The sequence below is a fragment of the Sturnira hondurensis genome, unplaced genomic scaffold (genome assembly GCF_014824575.4).
Source record: "Sturnira hondurensis isolate 20B ecotype Veracruz unplaced genomic scaffold, ASM1482457v3 Scaffold0022766, whole genome shotgun sequence".
NCBI lineage: Eukaryota > Metazoa > Chordata > Mammalia > Chiroptera > Phyllostomidae > Sturnira > Sturnira hondurensis.
In genome coordinates this window covers 498,356-517,128 of record NW_028095397.1, presented here as the reverse complement: position 1 = coordinate 517,128, position 18,773 = coordinate 498,356, and the positions used below count along the sequence as shown (strand labels likewise).

At 56.3% G+C, this 18,773-nt stretch overlaps 1 protein-coding gene across 1 annotated transcript; it reads right to left on the bottom strand.

Annotated features, from left to right (window-relative positions):
• Positions 1-4,411: 4,411 nt before the first annotated feature.
• LOC118980020 (ras-related GTP-binding protein A-like) lies at positions 4,412-5,527 on the bottom strand. The gene is made up of 2 exons (XM_037036324.1): positions 4,864-5,527; positions 4,412-4,701 (listed from the first exon to the last, which is right to left on the bottom strand). The coding sequence occupies exons 1-2, from the start codon at positions 5,516-5,518 to the stop codon at positions 4,412-4,414; spliced, it is 945 nt and encodes a 314-aa protein (XP_036892219.1). The 5' UTR covers positions 5,519-5,527.
• Between the last annotated feature and the right edge of the window lie 13,246 nt (positions 5,528-18,773).

The window sequence follows — 18,773 nt, the reverse complement described above, 5'->3', positions numbered from 1 at the left end:
CCGGAGCGAGGACCCCCCCAGATTCAGCTCATCTCCCTCCCGCAGTTTTGCTTCAGTCAGTGTGCACGTTCTTCTTACTCAGGTTGGTCGTGGAGACAGCAAAGTAAATTCTGTGTTCTTGGACTTCATCTCATAGCAAGCTACCTGAGGGACTCTGGGCTGTGAGAAAACTATCATAAATCAGGGAAATTTTCAGGTTTAAGACCACCCTGAGTCTCCTCAATTTTTACCCACTGGCTACTTCAGAATTATAGGCTTAAGATTTAATAGATGTAATTCTTTAACATCTTAAATAAACCGCCTCTCGAGGTCTGTAACGACACACGTCCTGACCCTGTAGGCCAGCTGATGTCTTCCCCTCCCTCCTCGCCCCCCCTTGTCTGGCTCACAGGCGCAGCCACCAACAACTCCGCCTTCAGAAAGGCAGAGCCAGCTAATTTTGGAAGCGTCCATCATAATATACTGTGTGTTTGTCAAACGCCAGCTCTGGAGATGACATCACCAACGTCCCTCAGGACCCAGTCCTGTGCACAGTGAAGCGGTGTCCCAGCAGCCCTGAGTGGGCACCACGGCGGCTGCCTCCGAAAGCAGCAGCCAGAGCGCCTCACCCCATCACAGGGTGCGGGCCTCCACGCGGCCACCCCGCGAACTCGAACTCACGTCGTTTCCATTCTCTACCTCGCTGTTTCCCACGGCCCAGTGCCCTGCTCCCCGTGAACACTGGCTTTTCGCTGCTCCCCGTTCTTCCTGGACTCGTGTCTGAAGAGCGTGCCTGCGATGGTCAGGTACCGTGCTCACCCTCGGCTCGTGCAGGGGCCTGGAGCGTGCTGGCCGCCCACACAGGGCGCGGCCCGGCACAGGCCCGCGGCACCGAACGCATTCACACCGGCGAGCAGGCACTGCCTGAGGGGCAGAAGGAGTGGCCGTCACCGTGCCCGTTAGGTGGCAGTCATCGGCACCTAGAGTGATGCTGCTTCCAAGGTCCAACATTTTGTCCGGCAGGTGAATTTTTTCCTTTCCTCCACCTTTGCTCACCACGTGCACGCTCCCCAAATCCCAAGTGCACAGTGGGGGTCACCAGGGGCCGCCTCGGGGTGGTTGGGCCCCACCCAGCGCTGCCTCTCCCCGGCCATGTGGCCACCACAGTAGTGGGACGTCCAGAGGCCAGTGTCCTCTCTCTTCCGGTGACTGGCAGCATGAAACGCAACTGTGTCTAAATGACTCAACCCAGTGCCTGACACAGTCGTGGGGGGGCGGTCTGCTGCAGAAATGGTGTGTAGCATTCAAGGCCCTCTCTTTCATTACACGAGAGTATGTTTTCTACTCCCTTTAATAATAAAACCTATGTATCTTAAACATGCAGCTAGTTGTATTTGGTCAAAATGGGAACCCGCCTTCCCCCTCACTATCCGAAAGTGCCTTTCGCACTCCCAGCTGCTGCCCGACCCCCAGAAGGCAGGGCCACGGTCCGCCCCACCCAGGTGTCTGCCCCTCCCTCCCTCTGCCTCTCCTCCCGGCCATCACAGGCCGCCACCTGTGTCCCTTCTCCCCGTGGCTCTCCCCCCACCTCCCCCACAACCCAGCCGACCCCATGGGGACTGCCAGGCTAGAGCTACAACTGCCTCCACCAAAGGAACTCACAAAACGTAATGAGCCCATGTCTGATAGCGAATCAGTTCTTACAGACTCTGCATTTGTAACGGCTCCAAGGACACGTCTCTGAAATCGCCAAAAGTCTAGCTTCACCTACTTGTAGCAAGGTCTTTCTACAAATGAAATATTTAATTACATGCCAATATATAGTATTTATTTACCTATTTATCAGATATTTTCCTTGAATTTATCATTGCAGTGTTTTGGGCCTGAAATAACACATTTATATAAATAATTCCCACGTATACAATTTTGCCTGTTTCTCCTATGCCTAGAAACGGCACACAGCACCAAAGGCTGGCACTGGCGCTCCGCAGAACTTACCAAAACGTGTCCTACCTCGTTGGCCAGCGCCTGCTCCCCTGAGAGTCCGCCTTTCTCCATTTGGTCCACCCCCCCCCCCCGCCCTAGACGCTGCGGGCATCGCTCAGGGTGCTGCAGACCTTCCAGCTGGAGCCTGCAGCCCCGCGTCCCACCGCCCACCCCCCACACATCACCCGCTGTCCTGCTCAGCCCCATCGGGACACCTGCGGACGCCAACACCAACATGTCCTCAGTGGGACTGGCCTCAGGCAGGTGGGGGCCCTGCTTTCCCTCGAGCCCCTGTCTGTCTGGAAGCTGCCCCAGGTCCAGCACTCGGTCCTTCCGGGAACCTGTCCCAGCACCGGCCACATAGTGGCTCCAACCCATCTCCATGAGCCCATGGTGTCCAAGAGCCCACGGGAGTCTCAAGTGTAATTTAAGTTTTCTAGTCACGTTAGAAAGCAATAAACAGGTGAAATTTACTTTTTCACTCAGCACAATATATCCGCAACACTCTTCCAACACAGAGGGCCAGCGGGCTCTCACGCCCTGAGCTCAACTGGGTGCGTCTCTCACACCTCCCCCACCCCACCCCCACCCCCTGCCTTGGGTCCAGCTCCTCACCCCTGCCCACACTCCTGTAGAGAGAGCGGGTCCTGCCCACAGTTATGGGGGCAGCCAGACACCCAGCACCCTCCTGGGCTGAGGACACTGCCCACCGGCCGGGCCACAGGGACTGCCCTGGGAGGGTGACCAGCAGGGCTGGGAGACAGCACCAGGACAGGGTGTGTCCTGATCCCCACTGAGCATGTAATGGGAGCTGGGGCCACTACACAGGGAGAAGCAGGGACTGTCCCCACTGCACAGGGACAATCATTGGCCAGGCATCCTCCCCAACAGGAGCAAAGTGGGCAGGAGCTGGTGGGGGGCCATTTGAGAGCCTCCCAATCCTACCAGGAGTCCTAGTCTCAGGTCCCTTGTCACCTGTGGCCTCATGGTCTGCCTGCGGGGTTCTGCCACCAGCTCTGGGTGGGAGCGCTCACATCTGAGCCGTACTCCACACTCCTGAGGCGATGGCCTTTCCAAGCCGAAAACACACCTTCAAATCCACCAAAGGTCCCCAAACTTCAAGGACAATGTGAAACCTTGCGTGCTCTGTGAAGGTGCCCCCCACCATGGTTGGTACAGAATCCATGCCCACTGGGGTCAGCAGCTCCAGATCGGCAGGGTGCACCGCAGCCAAAGCAGATGAGTAAGTTGATTGTTTTTGCTTAATTTTGTGCCCAACAGACCACACACAGGGCTGGGACTGTCTCTGGGGTCACGCTGGGTGAACCAGAATGACATTAGAGCCATGTGGGCTGTTGGCCTTTCTGGGAAAAACAGGTTCCCTGTTCACATGTTCAGTCTGAAACCACGACCCCGGTCTTTCTCTCACAGACCTGCATCACCCACACATCTGGTCGCCCTCACCTGCACGCTGGTCCCCTCCAGCCCGTCTGCACACACCAGCCCTGCCAGCAGCTCCCTGTGTCCCCCAGGCCCCCTCTGGTGCTGGCTCTCTCGACCCCTACTCCTGGCTCATGGTCCCCAGCAGCACCTCCCTGTGCCCCAAGGAGCCACCTGTTCCCTCTGCCTCCTCTGGGACCAGCCCCACGCAGCCCCACGCAGCCCCACGCAGCCCCACGCCCCGCCACAGGTGCAGCCCAGGTTCTTGGTCTGCCTCCCAAATGACCGTGCAGGTTCCACATAACGGCCTCAGTTGTCCCGGCTTCTCTCTGCACCTGCGGTTCTCGGGGACACTGCGTAAGGTCTTTGATAAAAAAAATCACTGAAAACAAGTGACCCCGGAAGAGCTCATGCAGCGACTGAGGATGTCCCCACAGGAGCTAGGAGGAGGCCAGGGAGACGAAGAGGGGGCAGGGTCAAGAGCAGGACCCGGAAGATTATTTGTCTCAAGACTGTCACAGATGAAGGCAAAAAACTAAATTTCCTTTTAAATGTCCTATTATCAGATGTTTTCTATTACTAAACATTAGACAAATATTTTTTAACAGCAAACGTTTACTCGTGACTGAAGCCAAGAAGAATTTATAAATGCATCTTAATGCCGTGCTGAGAAAACAGTGACGCTCCCTCTTTGCAATCTTGTAAGGGACACAGGAAGATAGGCAAGGGCGTTGAAGGGCACCTATCACAATCAGGTAATGAGAATGCGCGCGCGCACACACACACACACACACAACTTTTCAGAAAGGCGGGCTCGAAACTTCCGGGAGAGCTGAGTAAACAGCGTCCACAGTTTCAAAGACAGGGAACCAGGGGGAGGGGAGAAGCAGTGTGCACACACACACCAAAGCCCACTTTGAAGCACGACAGTAGTGAACACTAAAAGCATGGGGGTGGGGCGTGGAAAAGGCCGTTCGGCAAGTTCCAAAAGTACCGCATGATGTCATCAAGCAAGAAGGCTGTGCTCCGGCCCCTCCGGCCTCTCCAGCTTCTCGAAGTGCCTCCCCGCATTGCGGATGTTGATCAGAATCGCCGCCGATGGGATCGACGGGTCCGACATCACGACCATCACGCACGTGTTGGATGTGAATGTGTTGATGAAAGCGGCGAAGTGGGAATTCCTGACTTCCATGCTCTGGAAAGCAGCGCCCAGCTTCCCGCAGCTCAGCCTGAACTGCCTCATGATGTTGCTGATCCTCTCCGCCCTGCGGGCATCGCGCTGCTCTTCGCGCTGCTCTTCGCGCTGCTCTCCTCGCTGCTCCCCGCGCTGCTCCCCGAGCTGCTCTCCGCGCTGCTCCCCGAGCTGCTCCCCACGCTGCTCCCCGAGCTGCTCTCCTTGCTGCTCTTCGCGCTGCTCTCCTTGCTGCTCCCCGCGCTGCTCCCCGCGCTGCTCTCCGCGCTGGTAGTGGGCGACGACCAGGAACGTAGTGCTCTCAAACAGCATCACCTCCTCCGCCTCCATAATTTGGGCAAACGCGCTCAGGTCCGCCTCCAGCCGCCCGACGTTGGGCAGCAGCTGGCAGACCACCCTGGACCAGGCTCTGTAGAGGGTTTCGTCCCAGATGGACGTCCGGAAGCACGCGCACTCCAGTGGGCGAGACAAGCGCCGCAGGTCGCCCTCCCGGTCCGCGAAAACCGGGTCGCGCTGGTCCTCCGGCACCAGGTCCATCTTGTGCACCAGGCAGAAGACGCTGGCCGCGGGAGAGCTGCGCAGGATGGCCTCCAGGCATGACTGGTAGTAGTGCGTGTCCTTCTCCAGGTCGCGGCTTTCCACGTCGAACACGTAGACCAGCGCCGCCACGTCCCGGAAGATGTCGCCGCGCCGGCCTTCGAAACAGCTCTCCAGGAAGGCGTCCTGCCCGCTGCAGTCCCACAGGTTGAGCACCAGGCCGCCCGGGAACCGGACGTGCAAGCGCTCCACGCCCACGGTGGCGCCCAGGCGCCGCGTGTCGAGGGCCGTACAGTTCCCGAAGATGACCGACCGCATGCTGCTCTTTCCGGACCCGCCCGTCCCCATCAGCAGCACCTTCTTCTTCATGGCCGTGCTGGTCATCAGCGGCAGAGTCCCCGCAGGCTAGGGCGCAGGGACCTCAGGGCGCGGCCTGCCCGCAGCAGGGACGGACGGGTGGCCGGTGTGGCGGGGCCTCGGCGGGCTGGGCGAGGTGGGCCTGCGCCGCTGGGGAAGCCGCACACAAGACCACGAGCAAGGCCACGAGCAAGGCCACGCGGGCGCGGAGCTCCGTCTGGCAGGAGAGCACCGGCAGCAAACAGGGGCAGCAGACCCGCAGCGCGGCGCGCCGTCCGGTCAGATGACTCGCTGCGCCCGCTGCCACCCACTTCCGGCGGTGGTCTCGCGAGAACCTCCGGGCTCAGAAAAATCTTGTGCAACAAGTCAGGCAATCACGTGAGTTGCCGGAGGCGTAGGCAGTGTCCGTCCGGCGTCTCGGTGTTGGAGCAAGGACAGGCTGCGTGGACAGTTCAAAGGAAAGGCGTACATTAATCCAGAGAGCCCTGTCCCTGCCGCACGCTGCAGAGGACACCAACAGAAAAAGGAAAGCGGGGACGTGCCGTGTGACGGGAACGGCAGCTCACGCTGGGCTCAGTGGCTGTCCACGGAGAAAGTTTTGCCCCATACTCACTGTGTTCTTCTACTCGGCGATGAGGCTGAACAAGCCGGTCTCATCTGCAGACTCGGGAACGTCCGCGCGACTCGTGTCTGCCCGGACTTCCCGAGAAGAGCGATTGTCGTTTCCGAGTCCAGTCATCAGGAGAACACATGTGTTACCCCTTTGTTATGTGTTTCGTGTGTAGTATTCCATGTATAGAAGACACACCCACAGATAAGTGCACACGTATGTGCGCGCGCGCGCACGCTACAGTGACACAGACAGGGAAGCACTGGGCCAGGAAGCGCCCAGCCCCTGGCAGAGTTTGCAGAACTGAGACTCCTCTCCCGAAGGCGGCACGGGCGTCTTTTTCGAGCTGTCTCCCTCCCAAAAGCAGAGAGTAAATTTTATTTTGTTTGTAGCACTTTATTCCTCGCATGTGACACTCACCACCTCACCTCTCCTTTCTGGTTGCCTCTGTCGTTCAGCTTCTGCAAGGAACGTTTCACAGCCAGAGTCCAACGAACCGACCCTGCCGGGTGGAGGGTCACTGGTCCGTTTCAAAGCTCAGAGTCACAGCACCAGGTTTCCCAAGTGGATTGCAGCCCCAGCCACCATCCCAGCGAGGGTGCTCAGTGCCTTGTCTCCTGGCCACCTTCATGCTGATTTTAAAGGCGGCGATGGTGAGAGCCATCCCCCAGTCTCAGCAAGCCAGGGATCCATGGGAAAGCCCAAAAAGCAAAGCCATGACATATTCCATGTGTGTGCCTGGGAAAACGGAGGGGAGGGGAGGCGGGGGCATGGCGGGTGGGGGACAGATCGCACTGAGGGCTGGTGTCCCAAAGACTGTAAGCGACTTGCTGAGGAAAACAAGGCCGCACAGAAACAAGCCACTCCCTGGGGCCACCGCAGAGCAGAGCCTTAGGCCACCTGGCCGGCAAGTCCCTGGCCCCAGAAACCCCAGGAGAGGCAGCCCGGGGAGGGGGGGGGGCGTCAGGGCTGTAAGTGGCATTTGAGAGGCCAAGGCCAATAAGAGAAGAGGCCATGTGTGGAGGCCATGCTGCCCATCTTCAGCTGGCACATTCTAGAAGGGGTTGCTTTTGCTGCTGTTGCCAAGGGGACCAGGAAGCGTTGAAAGGGTGGCCTGGACTTGCCTTCAGGTACACTAACCTAATTGTCCCAGAGGCTAGTTCTCCTGCAGGTGTCTTTGTATCAATTTAGATAAGGAAGGGAAAAGAATTGGTAAAATAACTGCAAGCCACAAGAAGATTAAACATAGCACTTACCTGATTAAGCAAATGACATTCATTTACTTGAGGGAGATGACATTTATTTCCCATACATAATTCATTAAATCATAATTTAGCAACTGATAATTTGAAGGGATTTCAATGCAAGTGAAATAAGTGAAAAATACAAATGAAAAGTTGCTAAAAATTCAGTTTTCCATTTTAATATGTTTAAGAATTTTTTCAAAGAAACAAGAAGGTTAGTTTGGCAGTTGGTAGAGTATTTCTGATCAAAGCAATGAGGATAGAGCTCTGGAAGTGAGCGTGTGACTGAACCCAAGCTGGCCGCTGCCACCAGGAAAGCCAAACTCGGGGACAGGTGCTGGTGGAAAAGGAGAGTGGCTTATTCACATGCCGGCCACCTGGGAAGATGGGATCACTCATCCCAGAGAACGTGGCAACATCTCCCTGCAGCAGAGGCTCTAATAAGGATAGAGAGGGAAAGCAAAATAAAGAGATGGAGGCCGGAGGCTGGCCTCTTGACAGCCCTCCGCTGAGGGGTCTCCCCACGAGCCAGCCCAGTCTGGTCAGACAACTGGTTGAAGGTCAGCAACCCCCCAGGACTGGATGGTCCAAAGGCCTGCCTATCTCCCCCGAAGTGAGTTCCTAGGGTTCTCCGACCGACAGGACACCTACCCACAAGCTCCATTTCAGGTGGAGTTGCACTCACAGAAACGAGGTGCCTGTTCAGTTATTTTATGGTGCAGTAACCAGAGTAGATAAACATGTTCATCCTTTTAGGGTTTTAAATGGAATTGCACTATACACGAAGTACAATTTAAAATGTCATTAAATTATTCAGTTTTCCATGTGTATTTAATTATTTTGTATGAAATTATATGTAAAAAGCAAGGTTTTACCCCTATATCATTTTTTACTGTATCATGAAGAACTTGGAAAAGCTTGAGCGTAGTACTGACATGAAAGCACCTTTTAAAGGCCTTGCTGCGTGGGCAGGGGCTGGAGCCACGGGGAACCGACCACGCTCACTTGGAACGTGCAGAACCAGACGCCAACGCCCGGGGCGCAGCTGTGCCGGCAAGCGGCCGGGTTCACACGGCTGAATTCGGGACGCGCGCTACCAAACGCCCACCCACGCCAACACCACATGTTTTACACTCTGAAATCACAACGGCTAATATATCAGGCCATCAAAAGTAAGCAAATATAGCATCCGTTTAATAATGTAACAGTGACAGAACCCAAAATCCAACAATACAAATCCATGGTTAAGCAATAGCAAAAGTCCTTAAAGAACAAAACAACAATAACAATATAGAAAGAGGCACCTAGAAGTTGGTTACAAGATGGAAACACTGAGCCTTGATGCTGTGTCTTTAAGGACTATTATGCTGTTAAAATGTGTACTCTAAGTTTTCTCAAAAATGCAGTCTCACAATGTGGCTGTAGAAAACCCTGTAGCAAAGCGTCTGTGCCCGCTTTCGCCGGTGCCGGCCCTACGGCAGCCTTGGACACTGGGCCCGAAGCACACACCGGTCGGGCCTCTCCAGGCCGGGCGCAGAGGCTGTGGATCTCAACCAGGATGGACAGACAGACACTGATGCCTGGGGCAGAGCAATGACGTGGACCCCGGCGGGGCTGTGCATGCTCCTCGGACACACTGCGTCTGCCTCTGGTCGGACGGACGGACACACGGACGCGGAACGCCGGGCCTGCACCGGCTCCCAGAGCAACGCCCTCTACGGCGACCGGCCGGGCCTGCAGCGGCGGCAAAGGGCCGTCTGCCCCGAGGGTCGGGCGCCGCGGAGAAGCGGGTCCACCTGCGAAGCAGCTCGTGCACGTGACGTGGCAAGTGTGTGAGGCCTGAGCTCCGGGTCGGACACGCCTGTGAGGCCCGTGTGTTCCCTATTGAGCTGATTTGGTGGAAAACGTGGAACCGGGGTACAGTGCTGAATTTCGTGTGTTGAAAATTCAAAACGTCACTGAACCTTCTACAATTGTCCTAAATATTCATAAAAGTCTTTCTTGCGTTAAAAGACTAGATTTAAATAAATATCCTAACTATATGTCTATGGTATTTTCCAAGGGTCTAAGATCGAAATGTTCAACCCTGCCCTTCTACCACAAACTACGTCCTTTTTACAGGCTCACATGTTAGCCTCACTTGCGTGTTTCGAAGTAACTTCCACATTCTGACCCCCCTTCTTTCCCTCGGGAACGGGGCAAGAGTAACAGCAGCGCCCCGGGTCGCCCGCGGGTGAACCGGGCGGCCCCGTGCGAGGTCCAAGGTCCGCCCAGGTCCAGGAAAAGGGAAGCGGGCGGGGAGGTCGGCCCTCGCACGGCCCCGCCTCCCCGCTGCGCCCGCCAGGGGCCGGTCCCTCTGCAGAGCGCCACCTTCCGGGCCCTCCCTGTACTGCAGGTCGGGCCGCAGAGCCCCAGGCCCGCGCCCGGCTGGGCTCCCGCGGACCACGTGCCTCGGCGGCGCCCCAGCTTCCCACCGTCTCTCTGCTGGAGAGTGGATGGGTGTTTCATCGGCCCCACAGCTGTGGATCCCAGCTTCCTGCACAAGGAAGGCGGGGAAGGCTGTCCTTCGCCTCGCTTGGGACGATTTCCCATCACCTGCGCCTCGGCCTCGCGCGCCCTGCAACCAAAGCTCCGGGCCTCGCAGCTCGCTGGCACTCGGCCTCGTGGGAGGGAAAAACAGCACAAAGGAGCCACACACCGCCTTCCCCCGCCAACATAAACACAGGGCGATAAGCCAACCTCCAGCCCCAGCCCTCGGAAGCTTGGAAGAGGCTAAAACAATGCTGACCCGTGGTTATCTTTGCAAAGTAAATGCCTACCAGACATTACCAGAAGTCTACCATGTTTCACTCAGTCCACTCGTAATTTCTTAACGCTTACTTGTAAGGAACGTATCTTATTTTTATGGAGGCGATCTTACGAATCTATTTTACGTTTATTGCCCTGGCCCACGGTGCTCAGTTGGTTGAAGCATCGTCCCAAACTGAAAGGTTGTGGGTTCGATTCCCAGTCAGGGCATATGCCTGGGTTGTGGGTTTGGTCCCCAGTCAGGGTGCATGCAAGAGGCAACCAATCAACGTTTCTCTCTGTCTCTCCTCCTCCCTTGCCCTCTCTCTAAAATCAACACGCGTGTTCTTGGGTGAGGGGAAAAAAACCTAAATTTATCGAAAGGCTCAAAATGTCGCCATCACATTGGAGACGTCTCCTGATGCCAGCGCGCATCTGAAAAGGAAAACCCTGTCGTCATCTGTTCACATGCAGTAGTGGGCGCCGGTTGGGTGATGCTCTTGTCCCACTGTAAAGCCGCCCCTCACTCAGTGGCATTGGCAACACACTGACCACCTCACAGTTTACCGTTATGAGCCTGCTCCTGAGACCAGGCCCTGAACTCTGGCCTTCCCTGCACAGGACCACGTAGGTGGGGGAGGCAGTGTCAGACACTGGCTCATCACCATGACACGACCTGGGCATGGGATCCATCGCTCACCACCCAGGGCCTGCATTTTCCCACATGTGTAATGGGGGCAGCAAAGGAATGGGGAAAGACTGGTGAAGATCTGAAAAGGGTGTGTTCCAAAAAGCGTGGGTCCTCCCTCCCCCACCCCTGGTTCTGCGTGCAAATAATCGGAAAAACCTGCAGTAAATGCCGTTTGAGGCTCCGGGGGCCCCAGGGCAGAGCCTGAGCGGGAACATGGGAGGAGGCCTCCCGCACCCCCTGCAGTGAAACACAGGCATACATGTGAGAAGTGCACACAGGCTTGTCACCTGGGCCCCGAGGTGCATTCGTAATGTTTTGTTTCGTTAAAACATCTAATTCGGTGTAGGAAACAGTACTTTGAAGCTGATGGTTGTGATTTTCTGTAGGTATGGGAGACCGAAGTTCCTCACATGACTGTTTTAAGTGCCACGTGGACTGTGGACTGCGGAAGTCAGGGCTCCTCCTCTTTAACACGAATGTGGATTCGGACTCAGAGAATCCATGGCACAGTGGGCATCCCTGTGTCTGAAGGGGTCTCTACCATCCACGACTTAACAACGGGACAAAATCGGGGCGGGAATGTGGGGCCTTTAGAGGGGCCAGGACATGACTGGGGCATTCCTCGTCCTGCTGGAGTCCATCTGCCCCCTGGTGTTGGTGTGGCCGGAATGACTCCAGCACTCCTGGAAACGGAGCATGGGCTGGTTTGACCACTGGTCCCCGGCCCGAGGATCAAGGTTGGGACTCGAACCCGCGTCCGTGACCGCAGATGGGGCCTCCCCAGAGGTGCCGGGTGCTCAAGGCACAGCAGCGGACAGCGGGGGCTCTGAGGAACGTGGGTACCGACTTGGGGGGCAAGTCTGGGGACAAGGGCGTGGCGGTGAGAAGGACATGGTTACACCCCACCCAACCTGGTCTGGAAGCAGACGTGTTTGACGCCGAGCTCCATCACTGCTCCTGGGGCGTCCACATTTCTGATTCTCGTCCGCCTTCCACGTCAGACACGCGGGGCGCTGGAAGGACATGCGGGCGAGCCTGGGGTCAAGCTGGGGTCAGAAGGGACCTGGCTGGGACAGCGCGGGCCCCCAGGACCCCGGTTCAGGGAAAACACAGTGACAGGGCTTCCTGAGAGCAGCACACGCCCAGCAGACGGGCGGGCCACGGGGGGGCAGAGCGCAGGGGGTGGGTGGGACGGATGGAACTCCGGCCTCATCTCTCGGGGAGGCGGCGCCCCACTCTCGGTGGCAAAGGGTCGGGGGTCGGCTGAGAACGTTGAGTCCTCTGGCCAGACCTCGTCACCAGAGCTCCTGACAGGGCCCCGTCGGAGAATCCGCTTGTGAAGGTTCCTGTGACTCAGAAGAGGAGTGAGTAATGGTTCTCTCTTGCTTAGGGGAGAACATTCGTGCGACACAGACAAAAACAAGTGCGGCGTCTGTGCCGCCGCAGGACAGGCAGGGTAAGGTATTTGTCACAGCTGAAATTCCAAACTTCTTGTGACAAGACAGAGTAGGTTACTTTAAGTTTTCTGTCTTTGTAGGATTAAGATAATCAATTCCTTAGATAAGCAGAGGGTTTAAAAGAATGAAAGGGAGAGAGTCGTTGTGTGTGGTAAGGGATTTAAGTGTCTTCGAACGTGAGTCCCACCTTGGACACTCCGGGGAGACAGCAGAGGTCTGTGTCCTCTCAGACCCCTGTGTGGTGCCACCACCAACAGGCCAGAGGGACAGAGCGGTAGTTTTTCAAGTTCCTTTAAAAATTTCTGCCCTGGCTGGTGTGGCTCAGTGGTTGAGCCCTGGCCTGAGAACCAAATCAAAGGCTCACTGGTTCGATTCCCAGTCAGGGCACATGCCTGGGTTTCGGGCCAGGTGCCCAATAGGGGGCGCACAAGAGGCAACCACACACTGATGTTTCTCTTTCTCTCTCCCTTCCCCTCTCTAAAAAAGTAATAAATAAAAATCTTAAAAAATAAAATGTTTTTTGAAATAATAAAAATTAAAATTTCCATTTTACACTTTATTTTTAATTTTCAGCCTGTCACCCTCTTTCAAACATCGCTTATTCTTTAGAGCAAACTGATTACAACTCTTTGTAAAAATAGCTTCCAGTGATGACTATTTATCACCATCAGCTCGATTCCAAAACCAGCTCCTCCCTCTCGGGGACAGACGTGGCTGGTGGAGAGGACGGCTCTGCCCCGAACTCTCTGCTTGGCCCTCAGAGGTCACACACAGCAGGAAGGCCGCAGAAGCCGTGCACGTCTGTGCCCGTGGGAGATGCCGACAGGCGCTCACGTCAGTCCCCGCTCCCCACGTGAGGACCTGGCCTGCAATTTGCACAAGTCTCCGGTCGGGAGCTGCGGCAGCCACGAAGGGCTCTCCAGCATGTGCCTGGGCCGCCAGCTCTGGGTGAGTCCTGCTGATACAAAAATAGATCATTTTACTTGGAAACAAGCATAAGCTCGGTGTGTCCTGAGCAAAGCTGAGTTCGACTTTCATACAAAACACAAATGGTCTGTCGGCATCACAGATGAACACGGCAGCCAGAGGTTTCCGACTCGGTTCATCCACGGTGAGGACTGTGGAAAGGCCGGGCCGCGAGACAGAACGAGCAGAGACAGGGTTTTGTTTTCACCCCGGAAAGAGATCGAAAGGTTCAAAGAAGCATTTTCACGCTTTGTGTTCCAACTGAGAAAGGACATTTTTCACATGATATCAGGTGTCACTTTCTCATGAAACAGACTAACGCTGAGCCCACTGCACTCAGGTCTCTAAACCACACAGACCTCTGGCAACTGACAATGTCACCGAGTGAACCCCTGCTCCTGGGGACTTACCCTGAACCCCTCGTTGCCGGGCAGAGAAAAAAAATGGTGAAGTTCCAGGTGAAAGATTTGTTTTAAGAACCGACCGTGAGGAGCTACGGTTTGTCTAAGACTCCACTGAAGAGTAAAGTGTGAAGAACGGAGAACAACTGAAATCAGACGTTCTGCCTCCTGAACAGAAATGGCCTCTTTTAATTAAAAGAATACACATTTTTAAAGAGAACTGATTACACTGAAGACGTTTTAAGCCCTTTTTGCTTAAAGCTAACATTCATTCCTTAAACAAACATGTTTTCAACTGAAGCAGGAGAACAGTAATATGTGGAAATAGTTCAAACGTACAGATTGAGGTTAAAAGGGCTGCTGGTCCGGCTGGGACTAGCAGCGTGGTGTCCGAGCGCATTAGCCACTGCACAGGGAACCCCTGCGTCTTCTCAGCCTCGGTTTACCTGCTCTGATCTGTTCCCACGTCGTGCGAGGCTGCGTCTGCTCGTTCACTGACGACCGGAACACCCCGGCCACTAGGAAAGGGGGTATTTGGCACAGTCGAGTTCCATTTCCTCAGATTCCAGAACGGACAAGCACACGCCAGGTTCTCTTTGACCTTGAAGACCCCAAAGAAAGGAAGGGAAGGAGGAAAGAGGGGAAGGGGAGAGGGAGGGAGGCCCCCGCCATGACTGGGGCCCCCAAGCTCACCACCCACCCGTGCCACAGTGTCCCAAACACCAGCTCTGCGCTCAGAGGCTCCCCCAAACTGAATCTAAACAGGAAAGAGCGAGACCACAGTCTGCTTAGAAAACCCAGCATTCTCTCTTTAAACTGCCACCATCATCGTCAGGTTCGCATTCAGATCTCACTGAAATGCACAGCCACCACTCCCTGGGCGTCAGGCACGAAGCCTGGTCCTGCACATACTCACGGGTCTTCCCAACAGCACGATCAGGCAGATTTCCCTGGTCGGCAGATGGGGAGACTGAGGCCCAGGGAGTGCCAGCGACTCCAAGTGCTCAAACCAGGAAATGGACCCTCGGTCTTCCTGACTCCCTCTCTGCAGGACCCCTGGAGGCAGAGTCTCAGGGCTTCCCCACGTTCGCTGGTGTCCGGGGCCAACGCTGGGCCCCAGGTGCCACTCCTCTGGCCTCCACTGCCAGTGTCTCTGTGACAGATGTGTCCCTTGTGTGCCATCGGTTGGATGGTCCCTCTACGTGGCAAGAGCATGAGGGCCTGACGCTGCATCCCACGCCACATCCTCTGCAGACTGGCTGGCACGGGGCCGGCGTGTGGTCGGGGCTCTGGAATTGCCTGTGGAAGTCATCGGTTGTGAGTCACTGTGACCCACTGTGACGCCAGCGTGCCTGGGGAAAGACAATATTCTGTGCCCCTGGGAATCTCTGACAGCAGCAGCGCAGATGACAATTCCAGACGCAGCGTCTCGAGTCCAGCAGTGTAAGCAGAGACCCACTGTGCAGACCAAGGACAGGGGTGGCCGGGTCTGAAAGGCCAAGTGGGGAAACGGGAAGCTACTTCAGCAATTCGTGCCGGATCATCGACGGGAATCGCGGCACCATGAACGGATGATCTCACCAGAAACGTCACCAACCACGCAGGTGGCAGTGCTGATGCGTCCACAGCTCCCGTCCTGGGGTGAGGAGGGACACTCACGCTGCCCCAGGAGACCGGGCTCTTCTCTCCACACTGACTACAGAAGCGTCTGCACGTCTTCCACCCTCCACGGGCGCGAGGGCGTCGGCGAGAAATCCACCATCTGGAAGTGTCACGAAAAGCGACGCGCCTTCCTGCAAAGCCGACATGATTCTGCAGGGTAAAGGCTGTTTGCTACGAACAGGGACTCTGGAGCCAGACTGGGTTCGAAGCCCGGCTCTGCCACTGACCAGCTTTGGGCAGCTGAGTGGATTTCTTCACCTCTGAGCCTCAGTGTCACCGTGGGCGAAACGGGAACGGCGAGTCAGGAGCCAAGTGCGTCCTCAGTGTACATGGCGGGCCCCAAGGGAGCAGTCCGTCTGTGGTTGTACCAACTTTAACTGAAGCCCGAGAGAGTTCTCTCTCTCTCTCACACACACACACACGCACAGAGGTGCACACAGAAGAGAATCGTGCTTTGTTTTTAAAAAGTGACCGGACTGGCTAAGACACACCAGGTCTTCCCGAGCACAGCCAGTGTTCCCTTCAGCTCTGCCGCCCCCCCTTCTGCACAGCGTAGGAGCTCGCACCGACAGTAACCGGATCAGCCCGTGCGCGGCCCCGTCCTGACACCACTCGGCAGGTGCGCGGCTCGGAAACCACAGGCCGCCCTGCAGGGTGATGGATGGTCTGCAGGGCATGTCTGTTTTGACGGACTTTCTTTTTTTCTTACATTCTCTGCCCCCTGAACATTCACTGGCCTCTCAAGAGCATTGTATCTTGCTCTTCCTTCTCTACTGACTGTGTGCCCACCATTTATTCCCCATCCTGGGGACACCCGAGCCCGCAGCTACCGCTGCAGCCATGGCCCCCAAACAGCCCGTTTGGTTCCTCCTCCTCTAGACTCACGCTTCCTCCAGTTCCCACCGCTGTGGACCCAGCCCAATCTCAGCTCCAGACGAGATTGAGCCCAGGGTCCGCATCCTAACCCGGTAAAATGGGGAGGTGCAAACCCCCATTTTAACACCAGAGGGCACCAGAGACTCACGAATTCGGCGGCAGCACCAACTTCAGTGCCAGACCCAGGATGCTGGAAGCCATTTGCTCTGACCCTCCGCCGGGCCAGGAAGCCCCCCAGCCTCGTACCCCAGTACTCGCCACGGGTGCCGCCACGGCTTTGATGCCTTCACATTCATACAAACACCTCCAGGTCAAAGCAGAGAAAACAGGTCCATTACAGGAGGAGGCACCGCGCACGCTGAGTGGAAGCGGATGCTGAGGCCGCGAGTCTGTCCAGGAGCAGGGTAGAATATTCTGGAAGTGGAGAGCCCGGTGAGGACGAGCCTGGCTCTGGCTGGAGGTGATGAGTGAAGAGGAAGAGAAGGGCACGGCTCTGGCAACTCCAGAGAAACATGATCCACACAGATTGAAAGCCTCACCCAGGAACGGGAGGGTTGTAAAGGTCAGGAATCCAACCTTCTGAAACAGAAGGAGGTGTGCGCCCTGGGCCGCTGAGTCGGCCCTGACGCCAGGTGGCCCCGGGAACGGGTGACGTGCCCAGGGTCCTGTCCTCACAGCCCCGCTCAGCCCAGGAGACTCAGCCTGCGGCTTCTTTCACGGAGAGAGTCTATCCCACATGGGGTGTCCTCTCCCTGCTGCCCTCTGTCGCCGGGGGCATCACTGTCTTCCCCGAAGGGACTCCCCTGTTCACGAGGTGCCCAGCAGGACAGCTGCAGTCTGCCACTCCGCCCCCTGCGACATTTCAGGCTGTAACCTCCAACATTAATAGAATTGACTTATTAACTAATTGAATTGATGTTAATTATTAACTGACACGTGGTGCCCCCTGGAGGCAACTCAGCTCCCTCCTCTAAGGTGTGAAATCAGTGAGTTTCTTTTTTATTATTTTTACTATTTTACCCAATGATCATTTTTTATTTAACAACTTTTTTATTTTAATGACTATTTATTGAATAATTACTTACATACAGAAGTTTGCACTTTTTTTCAGAGGACAACAGTTTTTATGATTTGGAGAGACAGTGTTTTGGTTCTCGGTCAAAAGCACCTAAACGGTGCTCACAGGAGCAGCAGCCCCTTGGGGTGCGGCTGAGACCCCTCAGGGGTGACCTTTAAACCACATTGGCTGCGGAGGCAGGATCCAGCCCCGGGCCCTCCCCCAGGCTGGCCACGTGGCCACCAGCTGAAGCCCATTCCTGCCCTCGCTTGAAGGCGGCCCCCGGCCGGAGATGGAGGCACACGTAACTCAAAACACCAGCACCTGTCTGGGGATCCCAGGTCCTCGAGGAGACGAACCGGCATCCGCCTCTGGCGGGAGGCCATGCAAGGCTGCGGCTTCCCCGCCCCCCCCCCTCTCTCTCCAGGANAAGGCTGCGGCTTCCCCGCCCCCCCCCTCCTCTCTCTCCAGGAGTGAGTGAGTCAGGGGCCAGGAGCAAAGCAGTCTTGCTTCTCCCTGTCCCCGAGGCTCGCCGCTTGTGGCCAGGCTTGGGGACGTCACAGGCCACTGAGCGGGGACCTGAGTAGAAGGCGGGAGCTGACATGTGCGTCTTCTAGGTCTGCCTGCAACTTTTCCTCATTTTATCACTTTAGGGCCTGTGTCCTTCCTTTCTGGCAGAAAAGGACCACAGTCACAGCTGTGTGGCATTTCCTACCCAAAGGGCTGCGCCTGCCACCACGCCGGGTCCCTCTGCTGTCCTGGGCTCCGAGTGTCTGTCTTTCCGCTGCATGTGCTTTGAAAACTGTCGCGGCCACACCTGATCTGGTTCTGGGACCCAGGCCTGGTGTTGGGGACACGAGCTCGGAGGGAAAGGCAGATTAATGAAACGGACAGAGTGAGGGCGGCAGAAGGGAAGCCGAAACCCGTGGGAAGCAGCGCGGGGTCATCGGAGCACACACAAGGCCGGGCTTAAACCATGTAGAGGGTGTCTGGCCCGTGGGCCACATGCAGCCCAGGGTGGCTGTGAATGTGGCCCACCGCAGAATCATAAAGTTACTTAAAATGTCCTGAGACTTGTGTGTGTGTGTGTGATTACGTTTCACAGTGTATTTAATGTGTGGCCCCAGACAGCTCTTCTCCTTCCAGTGTAGCCCAGAGATGCCACCAGGGATGGACACCCTGGGACGCTGTGGGCTGGGATGCTGAGTTTTCAGGTTCCCCATCACCACACCTGCTTCCGTGGAGAATCTAGCCCACGTGTGGAGACACTCCATCTACCTGCTGTGGCCAACAACCCGCTTGTTGGAAAAACCTGCCCCTGATCATCGCGACTGGGCCGAGTCGAGAGCTGCGTGGATGTGCCTGGAGGAGAATGGACCCGCCTGCCCGGTAACAAACATCCCCACAGGTAACGGACCCCCGTGCTCACGCACACGGACACGGGCCCGACGCCCCTCTCGGGAGCACATTTATAGCATGCATGCTGCAGTGACGGGAAATCGAACGGAAGGTGCATTCAAACCACACGTCT